This window comes from Miniopterus natalensis, chromosome 13 (genome assembly GCF_054644295.1).
Source record: "Miniopterus natalensis isolate mMinNat1 chromosome 13, mMinNat1.hap1, whole genome shotgun sequence".
Lineage (NCBI taxonomy): Eukaryota > Metazoa > Chordata > Mammalia > Chiroptera > Miniopteridae > Miniopterus > Miniopterus natalensis.
Window position 1 is genome coordinate 41610410 of NC_142093.1, and position 14856 is coordinate 41625265.

A 14856-nucleotide genomic window follows, 5' to 3' on the forward strand; every position below is an offset into this window, starting at 1 on the left:
ATGCTTGTGTTTTTCTGTCTATGCTGGTCCCTCGACTGGAATGTACTTCTCTCTATGGGACCAACTTTCCCAACTTTTAAGACCAGACCGCGTTCCAGTTTCTCCACGAGGCGTGGAAGCACACACTTGGCCTATATTTGTCACATGGAATGCTCTGCTTGTGCCCTCCATTACTTTTCAGGTTTATCTCCACGGGCCTATTACAAGCGAGTTTGAAGGCAGAGCATGTTTGTTTCTCACATGTCTCTTTAGCCCTCACAGCACACACAGTGCCTCAAACATAGTAAGTATTCAGGCACAGGCACTGATTCCATTCCTCCTCTCTCAAAATCGGATATTTGAAAAATCTTAGGTTAAATTGCCAACTGAGCAGTCAGCTACCTGTGTGGGGGCAACTACAGGAGCGACCTTGGGGACATGAGATGTTCAAGAATCTCCCCCAGGGCCAACCAGGTGCTACCCTTCACCTGGTTTCAGACTTCCCACCCGAAACTTTACTCATTAAAAAATTTAAATATCTATTTAATTTTATTGTAAATTACTCTCCTTTTATTCCTCCTAATAATGAGGGCCACTGTTCATTATTATTGGGAAAAGCAAGCCAGATCTGAGGGCTTGGAGACTCATGAGCACAAAGGACAGATCAGGCAGGGCGGGTGGGGGTGGGGGTGATGAGTAAACGTGCTGGGGCTGGGGAGTGGCATGCTGGGTGGGAAATGGGATCCTGGATAGGAGGCCAGGGAAGAGGTAGAAAGATGGATGGGAAACTTTGTTCACAGTGTTGTTCGTGCCACCCTATTTATCATTCCTCAGGTCCACCTCCCCTTTGAGTGTGTGTGTGCGAGAGTGCGCGTGGCATTTATGCACATGGATCTAATGAAATGAGGCATATTATAAATGGGATATTGACAGAATATATGTAAATTTAAAATGTGCATTGACAAGGCTCCCAGGGGACCCTGATGGGCCGCTGGGATTGACCTCTGCAAGTCTGGGTTGCCATAGGATGACCTCAGTTTCCCAACTTTTCTCACTCTCCCCACAAACAAGAGTGTCTGACATGAGAGGAAAGGACTTACCAGAGAAGTGTTGGTGTTTGGTGGCAGCAGGGCTGAAGCATTGAACCCGGTTATATTCGCTGTGGGTGAGCACAAGACATGGGAGGGTCAGCAGCTGCTGGGCAGGGAGATGTGACCACCCCCTCCAGGCCCCCACCTTTCCCCATCTTCCTCCAGTCCCTCAGAGCCAAGGATTGGCTCCGTTGTGAAGGCAGCTCATCGAACCCCACCCCTCTGTGCTCCGCCCGGGGAAGGGGATGGGGGGGAGCCGGGACCATAACTCGGACAGACCGGCTGGGCCAGGCTAAGACGGCCGCTGTCTGATGCTGAAGGGCTGGCTTTACAACCTGAAGTAAGGGAGCTGCTGCCAAGACAAAGTGCTGACACAAACCAGGGAATATTGTGCCTTGCGAATCCCTACCGGCCACTGGACCCGTGTCTGTGCTCTTACGTAAACATTTTCAAAGAAATTGCTCTGTGCCATGCACCATGCCAAACCCTTAACACACAACATCTGGTTAAGTTCGTAAATCTGAAAGACGTTTCCGCGTTTTAAAGGTGAGGTAACTGAGGCCCAGAGACGTTATGTAACCGGCCCATTGCCCAAGGTCACACAGCTCAGACTTGGAAGAGCCATGACCCGCCCCAGGCAGGGTGGCCCAGAGCCTGTACACCTCCCAGCTCCACCCAGGGAGCATCTTCTCTGCCCTGTCCTGCTTCTCTCCACATACATTTCTTTCTGTTCTCCCCTGCTTCGTCCACATGTGCTAATTTTGGGGGTGTTTTTTCGGTCAGCTGGGCCTGAAAGGACTCCTTGGCTTTGATGTTATCTTCTCTAATCTGCTGCTTGAGTGCCAGCTGAGGAAAATTAAACTTGGCCCCTGCCTCAGCACCTCTAACTCTAGGAGGAGCATATGAAGGTTCCCACCAGGGGCTGTGAGAGGAGTTGAGAGGAACCGTGACCCCACCCTGGGGGATGTGGCCGTTCATCACAAAAGCAGGCCGCTGAGGGCCAGGTCTCCTCTCTTGCTCCTGCACCGCACGGGTGGAGGGCAAGGGCCAAGTCCTCCCGGCCTTCCTCCTGCAGGGAAGGCTGACTGAGCAGCACCAGTGCATCAGGTTTGGGGAGGGAGGGGGCCTGCGGCCAGCTTGCTGGTGGCAAATCTGAAATTCATTGCCAGCACCGTTTGGCTCCTGCTGGCTGTGGTTAGGAACCCAGAGGGAAGAAGAGGCTCTTCTTGAAGCTTCCTTCAGCCTCCAACAAGCTGTCATAGGGTGGATATGACCACAGGGATCCTCTAAGTTGCCCACTTCTGGGGAAATGGGGGTGGAAGTGGCTAAGGGATTCAGTGGGATCTAGGTCACAACACTCCTAGAAGCTCTACAACACAGAGGCTTATTACTGTTATTCTGAAGAAAGTTTCATTTCATAGAAATCAGACATTTGCTGCTGTCCCTCACCCCACTGACCAAGAGAGTATGATGCACAGTTAAAAACGGAGTGGAAAAGGTGGCAAGAAGGCGACCCAGGGCCACCCACACAGACGCTGCGGGCTCCCAGCTCCCGCCCGAGCCTGGCGAGCGCGGGTGCCCTTCCACTGCCAAGCTGGTCACACCAGACATTCCCGTGATGTCTTCCATTAGGCTTAGCCATGTTTTGATATTGAGAACTGTGTAGGATTTATCGCAAAGCCACTTTGAGATGAAGGAGGAAGAATTTCAACATGGAAAATTCCAGAGAATATCCAAGCATCAAATAGTTTAAAATTCTAGTGTTTGCAAATGGTACTCACTTGGGATTGGAAGCGGCCAAGTCAGTGTGTGCAGCATCCATAAATAGAATACAAATCAGTTACAATGGAAACAAGATTAAATTTAAAAGGAGGGTGCCCCAAACAAGCTCTTATGATGAAGAGTGGCGATGAGTGACAGCGTGCCATAGTCACACTGGGTTTTGCAGTAAAAACTGGGAATACGGAACAGTTAGTAAGCAAGTGGCCCCCCTGGGAGAGGAACCCTCCTCAGCTAGTTCCCCCACCCCCAGTCTCCTAAATGTCTAGAACTTTCCTTTACATAGTCTAATCAAAACCAGCTTGTCCTGGTTCCAGTTCCTTTATGCTCTGTGAAGAAGCCGTAAGCCCAATCTTACTAGGGTTAGTGATTTATAATGGCTCAGTATTACTAGTTAATACTTCAATAGCGAAATAGTTCTCAAACATGCATCAGAATCACCCCAAAGGCTCCTTAATAGGCAGCTGGCCCTACCCCAGACTTTCTGATTCAGCAGGTATGGCGTAGGGCCCAAGAATTTGCATTTCTCTCAAGCTCCTGGATGGGGAGGGCTGGTGTGGGGGGTGCACTTTGAGAACCATGACAATAGCATGACCCAAAAAGATGAGGCCACAGATATCAGGCACCTCGGCAAGGCCAGAGGGGCCACTGTCGGAAGGCAGGTGGCTTTCATTTAGCCCCTCAAATCCTATCTGACATGCTCCTACATGCCCTCTTTCTAGGGCACCCTGACATTTGGTTTCTTCTGTGAACACATGGTGCTCAGATTGGCTGAAGCTCCACATATGACCCCAGAATTTTGACTGTTTCTCAAAGAGAGAAAGGGCATGTGCTTTCAAAAGCTTTGTTTATGGGGATATTTCTGTTCAGTGCAATGAACCCACAATCTAGAGGGTACAAGCAGCAAAAGGGAGGGCTCTGATGGGGCCCAGGTGCAGAGGCGGGATTCACTGTAGGGCAGGACAGAAAGAGCCTGCAGGTAGGATCTCCTGGCTACCCCGGGCAAGCAACACATCCCAGCTCAGGACAAAGAAGAGCTTTATCTGTCATTGGATTTTAATGGAATAACTTAAAATTAATGACAGAAAAAAAAATGAAAGAAAAAATTAAGTCTAGACTTTGTTACAAAATCAGTGCAGTGATGTAAGGAGAGAAGATAAAACCAGAACTATATTCCCTGAGGTCAGGACATCTTTGTTTCCATAAGGCCTGAAGAGGGAGCATAACTGTGGAGGAAATATTTTTAATTGACTTATGATGAATTTTTTTTTTTATTGATAACCCAATTTGAAAACCTCACAAGATTTCCGTGAGACTGGCAGGGCCAGCATCAATGTCCCTCTTTTACAGCTGGGGAAACTAAGGTTCGGGGTGACCTTGGGTGGTCTATGGACCTCAGTTTGCTCTCTGTGGTTACAGCCTGATGGTGTTCAGAGATATATATGGGTGGATCTCCGACCCCTGCTCTGTAGCATTCTGGGCTCTCTGGCCACATCCCACTGAAGGCTCTTTGGGACATGATCATGATCGTGAAGGAAGCCAGGGGTTCAGTCTATGGGAAGCCCTACCTTCACAGATGACTCCATACCTGCTGAATCAGAAAGTCTGGGGTAAAGCCAGCTGCCTATTAAGGAGACTTTGGGGTGATTCTGATGCATGTTTGAGAACTATTTCGCTATTGAAGTATTAATTAGTTTTTGGGTCAGAGAGGAACCGCAGGAGTGGCATTGAGTATCACCAGGTCAGCCAGTCATTTGATTCAGCTTCCTGTCTAGTGCAGGGATTCTTTTTATAATACTTTCGGCAGCTGGACATCTAGGTAGTGTCCAAGTAGCTTGAGACAACCCAAGGGGGCGAAACTCAGGGTGGGTGCTCCCACCACTCTAAGTTCTTCCCTGAATTCAGCCAGCACCTGGCTCTCTGGAGCTTCTGCTCCTTGGTTTTCTTTCTGCATCCTGTGGTTACACGGGGCGAATCTGGCCCCCTGTGACATGACCGTCCTTCCCTCACAACTCTCCAACATACCGAATAACCCCGGCTTCTCTAGCTATTCTTTAAATGACAAGGTTGCCAGACGCTCTTCCACCCTGACTGCCCCTCCACCCTGGAAGTAACCCTATCTGTAGGGATTTCATCCCTCTGGTGTGGTCTCACCTCACACACTAGGGAGAGCTCATGGTATCATGTTCCCATGAAGCTGGGGAGAATCCCTGACAGGTGTGGCCTCCCCATTACCTCACACTGAGGCAAAGCAGGCTTTCGTCCTTTCCCTGGGTGTTCTTGCTCACTCCTGATTACACCCCTGGGCTCTGGTATCGTGACTCTCATTAGAGTTACTGTCCCCTTGGTTTTCTTCCAAACACTAGGTTCAAGACTCCCCATTTGTTCCCTTGGGACAGTAGGTGCCCTCAAAGCAAGCTCAACCTCCTGCACTTGAATAGAGAGACACATGATGGGGGGAAGTAGGCGGGTGAGTGGGGACCCAGGACACCACTGGGGTTACTGGTCACCTGTGTCCGGAGCAACGCACTCGCATTTGTAGGTGGTGATGGAGTCAGGCTTGAAGTCCATGTTGATGGGGTAGTACTTGAAGGCACCAATCATCTTCTTGATGGCATCGTAGATGAAGATGAAGCTGATGAGTGTGGAGAAGCCCTCCTCAGTGAAGCGGGTGATATACTTGATAATAAAGCTGGCATCTGTGGCCACCAAGATAAGGCACTGGATGGCTGAGTGCAGGCCAATCCAGAGGCGGAACTCCATGTAGTCCAGGCCATTGCCTCTGGAAAACAGAGGAAAGTGGGGGGCCTCCAGCCCAGGGCTCTGGGCTGTGCTTGGCTCCCCAGACCCTGAATGGTTCATGTGCCTCTCCTGTGGCACAGGTGCCCTCCTAGGAACTGCAAGAGGACTGGAGACAAGGAAAATCCTGGGTGGGATTGTCTGGTCTTTGAGAATTCTGAGGAAGGATCTCATGGGGGTGGCAAGACATCTCAGTTCTCACAACTTGGTAACAAATACCCAGAGTGAAAAATAAATAAAAAACCACCAAGGAATTTTGGACTAACAGCTGGGGCAGGCCTTAGAAATGGCCTCATGTTGCAGATGAGGTAGCTGAGCCTGGAGTGGTGACAGGAGCTGCTGGGTCAGAATGTAGCCTTCTGACTTCCAGCTCAAGACTTTTCATGCACTGCACTGACTTCCAAGTCATTGTTGCTCACAGGCAGAGCGGTGTGAATTCTCTCCTCTCATCTTTCCTGGAGGTCTCCCTATTAGCTATGCTGATATGCACTAAGATGGCCTAAAGGCACGTAGCTAGAGGGGGTCAGAGGGACCACCTGGCAGTCCTCTGCATAGGTAAAAACAGCTTTGGACCTCCTCGCCCTTGCCTCCCCTTTGGGGTTATCCACCCCCGCCCCCCCAGCCTCAGCAGACTGCCCCAAGTATGAGAACAGGCATTGGGGGCAACCAAGAAACACCTACTTGCTAAAGTCAAAGAGGAGCTTCTCGAAGATGAGGATGGGCCCTGTGCTGCTCAGGATGATGAGAGGCTGTCCCGAGAAAAGGCAGAACAAGGAGCCGGCCATGGCAGTGCCCAGGAAGCTCTCCATCACTCCCTGGGGGCACAAGGAATGTGAGGCTCCGTGGAGTCAGGATAAGGGGTCTCTTGGCACAAAATGGAACACACCTGTCTCACCAGGGGCCCAGACCACAGTGCTTGTCCTTTATCCCAGGCCCTCTACTTCCCAAATTCTGCTCCCCATCTCCTACTCCACAACCCCCCACAATCACCAACATCATTCTCTCTAATTCCATTTGGGTAAAGGTCCTGTGTGACTTCCTTATGGTACCCTAAGGCCTAGAAAACAGGACTGCCAATGGTTCTACTTGTCCCCATGCCCATCCTACTCCCAGAGGACAACCCATTTATCTACCCAATCATTTAGTCATTCAAGCAGCTATTAGGAGCTTTGGAGGTCAGACCATTCGTTCATTCAAAATTCATTAAGTGCCTACTATATATCAGACAATGGGCTAGATATTGGGGACCCATCAGTAAACAAGATAATATATTTTCAATCTAGTAGGAGATACAGACGAATAAACAGGCAATTTCCATATAGTAGAGTTTCTCAACCTCAGCACTACTGACATTTCAAGCTAGATAGTTCTTTGTTCTGGGGGGGCTGTGGTGTGCATAGCAGCATGTTTTGCAGCATCCCTTGCCTCTACCCACAAGATGCCAGGAGCACCCCCTCCCAGTTATGACAACCCAAATTATCTCTAAATATTGCCCAATGTCTCCTGGGGGTGTGTGTCAAAATAATCCCTTGTTGAGAACCACTGCTAAGGAGTGTGATAAGTTGGGATACGGTCAGGGTGCCATAGGAGCACACAGTAGGGATAAAGGGGAGGTCAGGAAGGCCTTTCCAGAGGTAGATATGTGGAAGTTGATATCCAAAAATTGAGCAAGGAATTGACCAGGGAAAAAGGGTAAGTGGAGTGATGAGAGTGTCCCAGGAAGAGGGAACAGTGTTTATAAAGGCTGGACATGAAGGGAGCATGCCTTGAAGAACTGAAAGATGATGAGGATTAATGGAAAACAATGCAGACTGAGCGAGGAGCACAGGAATCTGAGAAAGCGAACGCTGGTGTGAGAGGCAAGTAGGACCATGTTATGAGGGCCCCTCGGGGAAGCTGGATTTATGAATTGATACGTGGACAGCTGGGCGAACCATGGTGTCACTCGCTGTGCTGGTGGAACAGCAGGTCTGGAGGGAGGATAATGGATGCAGTGGATGCTCTGTGAGTTGGAGGATCCCAAGGGGCAGCTGTATGGACATGCCCAGAGGCAGCTGGTTACTGGACCTGCAGCTCAGGAGAGCGGCGTGGGCTGGATGGAGATAGGTGTTCATCTCAGTTGTATCTGGGAAAATGGGTCTTCACCTGAACGTTCTGAGCTTTCTAATGGTTCTCTCTTGAGGGCCCCTTCAGAGAAGACCCTGTTCAGAGCTCAAGCTAGTGTCTGCTGGGCGGATTTTCCCCAGGGAGGCCTGTGTTGTTGTCATGGTAATAGTTTACCAGCTTTCTAAATGTCTTAACTCCAAGCTAAGAATTTAAGGTTTTTGTTTTTTAAATGTGAGAAGGCCAAAATTAGCAACTCATTAATTATGCTGATTAAGTTCATTCAAGCATCGGTGTGAAAAGTATCAGATAGAGCAGATGATTCCCCTTAAAAGTTTGATCTATTTACATAGTCCTTAAATTTGGTCTTTAGTAACATGATTTAGCCTTAGGTCTTTTAATAATGTTGGCCTGTTACTAGTTTTTGAAGGGTAAAGTATTATTTAAAGCGATGGTCTGAACCTGGATGACAGAGGAAACCCAAGACTGGATTTGGGGATTAAGGGACGAAGCTCCTTACTGCCACCCAGTGGCAGCAGATTTTACCGCTGTTTGCACTCGTCCCCAGGCGCGCACACACCTGATAATTGTCAGTAGCATCCCCCAGAAGCCCGCCGAAGGTGATCGCGTTGGTGACGCAGCCGAGGTAGATGAATAGGACGGCCGAGATGGACTGAATGTGGAAGCCGTCGGAGAAGTCACTTAGGAACCAGGGCAGCTTCCTCTTGACATCCAGGCACAGGCCACCGAAGAACCTGCTTAAGACAGGCCCAAGTGCTGCTTTCTCACCACAGACACTAGTGCAGGGGCAGGGCTATTAACAAGAGTCTGCAGTCTGGGGTGAGGAAGGGAACTTGGCTAGGAGCGGATGGGGGCAAAGATCTTTCCACCAGAACGTTTAAGACCAGGGAAGAATTCTCTCAAGACTGAAAGTTTGTGGTTGGTGCCATCTCCACTGTGAGGGGTGGTCACAGACAGCCTGGGTGGGAGAGGGAGAGGGAGAAGGAATGTGCCCTGGGGTAGACCTAACATTCCATGGGGAGTGGAAATCTTGGGGTCCACACACAGCAGTTCTCCTCAGGTTCCTGATCATCTGAAGGGCACCTGTGCTTGGTAAACACAGATGTATCCAAATTTAGGAGACAGAGACATCCAAATTATAACACTGATTCATTGTGTCTTCCCAAAAGGTATCTTGGAACCTTAACCTCTGGTACTTGGGAATGTGACCTTATTTGGAAATAGGGTCTTTGTAGATGTAGTGAAGTTAAGATAAGGTCGTTAGAGTGGGCCAGAATTCGATATGACTGGTGTCCTCATAAGAAGGGGGAAATGCCATGTCAAGATGGAAACACAGGGAGACCACCACGTGAGATGGGAGTGGTGCAGCTGCAAGCCAGGGAACACCAGGGTTGACGGCACCACCAGAAGCTAGGAAGACGCGAGGAAGAGTCTCCCCAGTCTCAGAGAGAGCACAGGCCTGCTGACATTCTGATTTGGAACTTCTAGCTTCCAGAACTGTGAGAGAATAAATTGCTGTTGTTTAAGCCACCTAGTATGTGCTACTTGTTTATGGCAGCCTTAGAAAACTAATAGAGATAAAAAGGGTGTCTAGAGAAAAGTTTGGGTTCCTTCACGCCTGTGCTGGGTCCCACTTGCCCTCTCCTACGGGAACCCTTTTGCTGGAGGCAGGAGGGGCTTTGAGGGTGTGAGGAAGGAAAGAGCGCAATGGCCAGACCCCATGGCCAGACCTCATGGCGCAGAGTGGGCGCTGCAGGAATGGGGGGGGGAAGGTTCCTACAGGGTGGGTGGGAAGGGGACAAGTCTAGAGGACGCTGGCGTCACTGTCAGGCCTGGGCTGGGCACCTTCCTGTCCAGATAAGCTCTTCCCCGATTTCATGCTTGGCCGGCATCTCTCTGTCATCCCCGCTGCTCCCTCCGCCGACCCCACCACCGCCACTGCCACTGCCACCTCCAGGGCCACCTCCTGCAGCCGCACCGCCTCCCTCCACAGAGCCGTTCATCTGGCCTAGCTCGGCCAGGGAGAACACGGATTTCCTGGAAGAAGAAGAAGGATATGGGACAGTGTAGCCCCCAATCCTGGGAAGGACTCAGCCCCTCCAGGACTGTCCCCAGAACACCTCTTCTCCAATAAAAATGATAAAATATCTTTAAATATAGAGAAAAATGCAGAAAATGATAGAACAGTACCCACACATAGGTCACCCAGATTTTATAGATGTTCAAATTCAGTATATTTGCCTCAGATTTTTTAAAGAGAGAAATAGAATGAAACTGGGGAGTTAAAGGTATAAACCCATGTATGCTGACAGCTTCCTTTTAAACCCCCCCCAAAAGAAAAGAAACAGCCAGACTTGAAGTTTCCTTTGTACCACTCCCCCCCTTGCCACCCCTCCATTCACATGCTCACCTCTTGTCTGCAGAGGGCACCTTCTTGGGGGGCTCGATTCGGATATTTGGGTCCCATTCTCCAGGGGGAAGGACGATGACCTCATCCAGAAACTCATCGATCCCAGCGATCAGATCCTCCCGATTGCGGGCTTTATAGGCCACATCACTGAAGAGCTGACAGTGAAGAGGAAGAGGGAGGTCAGCTCCGGCCTATGTCCCCTTGTTACCCACCTCCCGGGAGCACACCACACAGTCTCAAAGAAAATCACTTTGAACCGTTGCTCCCGCTGCCAATTTGCTCAGATTTTGAAATGAGAGCATTAGCCCAGCAGGTGAAATATGGCCCACTGGGAAACAGCAGCCTTGGGGGCAGATGGCCACTCTTGGGCCTGAAGGCCAAGTCTCCTTGCTCCAGCTGTTGGACTTCGGTTGAGTGACGACCTTTCTGCTTTCAGTTTTGCATGGAGCACGCTCATTAGAAAACCTGAGCAGAGCCCAATCCGAGAAGCTCAGCTATTTCCAGTCTGTTTATAACTTCCTAGCCCTGCATCTTTGGAGGGTCAGGTTGCCTCATTCCACGCTGTCTCCAGAGTGTTCTCTCTGACTTACAGATCTGATTGGATCATGCCCATGTTTGGCGACCTCTAGGCGCCCCATCACCCCAGGAACAGAGTATGAACTCTCCGCTCTGCCCACAGGCTCCGTATGGTCTCTGACTCACCTCTCTGTGTCACCTCCTGCTCTCCAAGCTCCCACACTGAGCCTGCATTGAACCACTTCCATCCAGCTTCTCTTCTCCGAACCTTGCCCCCGTTCCCTTTGTCTGGAACGCCTGCCTCCCAGGCTCGGCCTGCCTCTTGCTCATGGTTGCTTTAAGGCCCCCAATGTGTGAAGCCTGCCCTGACTTCCTGAGTTATATAGGTCTGTCTCCCCCACTCGGCTGACACTCCTAAAGGCAGGGACTATTCCCTCATCCTTGTATCCTCAGCACCTACACAGAGCCTGGCACACAGTAGGTACTCAAATGTGCCTGTTGGGTAAATGAGAGAAGGCACAGGGCTTGGTCAGGAGCCATGACATCAGGAGTACGTTTCTCGTTCCCACTCACATCGTCTACCATGAGGGTGGCAATGGCACGGCCGATTTCATTGTAGGACTTCGCCCTTCCAGAAGGTCCCAGCAGTATGAACAGAAATCTGCAAAGATGAAGGGTGGGGAGCAGGGACGTGGGAAGGAAAACCAGAAGCAGGCGAAGAGGAGTCTGGCTCTGAACAGTGTCCATTCTTAACTTTTTAACTGGCTGTAAACTTGTCCCTCCCTCTTTTGACTCCCTTGTTTGCTTTGGAGAGACATTTCCTCTCCACGCCACTAGCTGCCCCCCCCCCAGCATCCGCACTGCGCTCTGGTGTCCCACCCAACAGCACCTCCCAGCTGCTGGCTCCTGCTTTAGAATGATTATTTAAAACAAACTTTTTAAAACTCCTCCCCAGTCAGAAGATTTCCCTCCCCAGCCCATTTCCTCACTGCCCCGTGTTTTAGGAGTGTCTCCCCCAGCACCCTGTGCTGACAGTGTGGACAGCCAGTCTCAGGGGGCAGGACTCGGGGCAGATTTCAACGGCCCTCACCTGGTGGGGACGGGCACCTCGGTCACGCCTCCCAGCATGGCCGACTGGATGAGGCGCACGAAGGCGATGAAGGGCTGGTCCAGGAAGTCCACCTCCCCCACGAGCACGTTGGAGGCCTCTGAGTCCTTGGGGATCTTCTTCATGAATTTGTTTTTCCGCTGGTCAAGAGGGAAGGCGAGGTGCCCGGGGTTACTCACATGCGGGGTTTCAGCTCTCACTCCCTCAGCCCCTCAGGCTGCTGTGGAGGCCTAACCCGAAAAGGTTCTCCCAGAAATCAAGGGCCTGAAAGAAAGAACCACTCTCCCACTCTGCAGATGAGGAGCCTCGAAGCTTGTTAACGCCTTGTGTAGAGGGGAAGGAACAGCAATGACTCGATCCCTAAGACATTCCTTGAGGGGTAAAAACTTTGCTCAGATGAAACATGAGCTGAGGGGTGAGAGAAGAGAGCCCCAGGCTTGCTGGATGTCAGGTCTGATCCCCAGCGTCTGTGGCTCAAGCAGAGGGGGTCTTGGCTCTTACACTGTAGCTTCCTCTCTGCCCATCCCTCCCTCTCTGCCTTCACCTTAGGTGACCTTGGAAGGGATGGGTTCCCTTCTGATGTCCAGGGTGATGCACTTTATGTTCTCTTTGCCACCTGCTTCCTGGTTGACAGGGACCCCTAGACCATGCCTCCAATCTGCGGGAGACTTCCAGGCCCCCAAGTCACCCCCAGGGGATCTCCCAGGAAGCCCATAGCTTCTGAGACTTTACAACTTAGACTGCCCAGGTGCCCTCTGGCCAGTGTCTGTTCAGGGCAGGAAAGTCAGATAGATAGAGCAAGTGCGGTCTGGTAGGAGAGGTGCTGGAGACAAGTCATCATGCCAAACTTATTCCCACTATCTGCATTTATGACGTCATTGCTAGGGTAAGACACTGACTCCTACTGAGTTATCTTCTACAATGAAATGCCCCAGGGATGGCCACACACAAGCTTACATCTTAGGATGCACTCATTTTTCAGATTGTTTTCCCTCTGGGCAGCAAGGGGATGGGCAAGGGACAGAGATAACTTTGTAGAGACGGTGGACAGGGAACATCTGGGAGGGCAGGGCTGGTGGAAGTCCACAGTGACCAACAAAGGACGAAAGGGCCCAGAAGGTGGAGGTGAGTGCTTCAGAGAGACCCTATGGAAGCCACAAGTTTGCCACCCATTCCTCCCTGGTCCTCTCCTGTGGGCACAGAAATGTCTGTTTCCCACAAGCTCCATTTCCCTGATTGACTAGTGGTGGACACGATACACGCTGGGCTGGGTGGCCTACCAGCATGAGAAAAGGCACCCTTAAAATATCTTAAATCCAATCAAATCTTTAAAATCTAATTAAACATTAAAACTCACTGCAACCACCCAGGCAACAGTCCCAAGGACCCAGACACAGTGAGAACAAGTAAGGGCAGGAGTTAACGGGAAGGCCAGAGTCCCCACAACTCAGAAAGTCCCTTTGTTCCAGCACAATCAGCTGGATCATAAGCAGCATTCTTCAGGATGGGGGGCTTGGTGTGCCAAGGGAGCCGATGCTCCCTGCCCGTTCTGTGCCCACAAGCATCAGGTGGTCAGCAGATCCAGGGGACAGGAGGAGAGGAGGGGTGGCAGGAATGCCCCAGAGAACAAGCCTTTGACATCAACGAGGCTTTGGGGCAGCCCAACAGCACACTCATAATCCAGGAGAGGGCAGGAGCTGAAACAGGGCCGTGGTCCTCCCTTGCAGGTGGTGACACGTTTGGTAAGAAGGCTGACTAGAGTGGTGACATCCCAGAAATGGGCCATGAGGCTGTTCTTGTCACCCTGGTTTGACCACAGTTGGCCAGGGCCTTGCCGATCCCACTTCCTGAACCCATGGGGAGTCTGGTCCAGTTCTGTTGAGTGACTGCACACAAATGTACTGTCTGAATCCACCCTCTGCTCACTGGGAACCCGCCAGACTGCCCGGGGTGGGCAGGAGCCATGAAGAAAAAGCCTGCAGAGCAAACGCCTCTGGGCTTGAACCTAAAGAGCACCTACTGGCGGACAGACTGCTGTTCCCACAACAAGCCGCTGCGGCTGCTGCAAATACTGAGAAGCAGCATCACCTGGTCAGTTAGAAGAGCTGGACGGTGGATGCTGGGCTCCAATCCCTACATCAAGGCAGCACTGCCTGGGGAAAGTGACAGCTCGAATTCTTATTACCACTTAGACATTTGTTAAAATAGGCCGTGAATGACTTTGACTAGGCAATCTTACTCACCAGGGCCCCACTGTGCGCTTGACTGTACTAAAGTGAGGATCTTCTCTAAATACCATCCCAGAATACTCGTTGCTAAGTCACTTCCAAATTAAGGGCTCTAGGCAGACTGCCTGGGTCAAATCTTGGTTCTGCCACCTTTGAGCAGCATGAACTTGGGCACGTTAACTGCTATAGGGCTCAATGTTCTCGGTAGATTGGAGCTGATAGTACGTTCATGATGCACAGAAGACGCTGGCATGGTGTGATGTGTGCAGTGTGTGGGTTTTAAATGTTGGTAGATGCTGTTATTGTTATTTTATTATTTGGCCACCAAAGGGCCCTCGGGACACTGATGCGAGGGACTGCTTTTGTTTTGCCTGCCACCAAACTTGGGGTGCCTTGAAGGCCAGGCCCTCACCCAAGCTCCTGAGGAGTCCTCACCAAATTTCAGGTCTCTTTCATCACCTTTCTTCCTACTCCTGAGGGCACAAGCAAGGGGACCATGAGCTCTCCTGCCCTTGAGGTGTGCAGGGGTTGGGACTGACGGGGGCTTTTCTGGGCTTCCCCAAAGGGCACAGTCACAGGGTTCTCCGGCTGTGGCTCTTAGAGCATGGACTCAACCTGTTTGTAGGATTCTGATCTCATCAAGAGATTTGAGCCAAGCTGGTGGGAGACAGGAACTGGCTTTATCTTTGGGCAGTTCACTTGATTCATTACCACTCTTGTCCCCACAGGGAGGCCCCATTGCCAGTCTCTACCAGCCCAAATTCCTACTCCATCTTTAAAGGTACTTGTGTGTCATACAGGAGGTGAAACTCTGCGTGCTGG

The 14856-nt window shown here is 50.9% G+C and overlaps 1 protein-coding gene across 1 annotated transcript in view; it reads right to left on the bottom strand.

The window, feature by feature from the left end:
* Positions 1 to 14856, bottom strand: part of SLC4A5 (solute carrier family 4 member 5) — a 69344-nt gene that overhangs the window by 21904 nt on the left and 32584 nt on the right. The window contains exons 8-15 of the mRNA XM_087823646.1: positions 11789 to 11946; positions 11272 to 11359; positions 10183 to 10337; positions 9618 to 9809; positions 8332 to 8506; positions 6330 to 6463; positions 5360 to 5631; positions 1080 to 1138 (exon numbers count right to left, since the gene is read on the bottom strand). Coding sequence (XP_087679772.1) covers positions 1080 to 1138; positions 5360 to 5631; positions 6330 to 6463; positions 8332 to 8506; positions 9618 to 9809; positions 10183 to 10337; positions 11272 to 11359; positions 11789 to 11946 — 1233 coding nt within the window. The remainder of the gene's footprint in view (positions 1 to 1079; positions 1139 to 5359; positions 5632 to 6329; positions 6464 to 8331; positions 8507 to 9617; positions 9810 to 10182; positions 10338 to 11271; positions 11360 to 11788; positions 11947 to 14856) is intronic.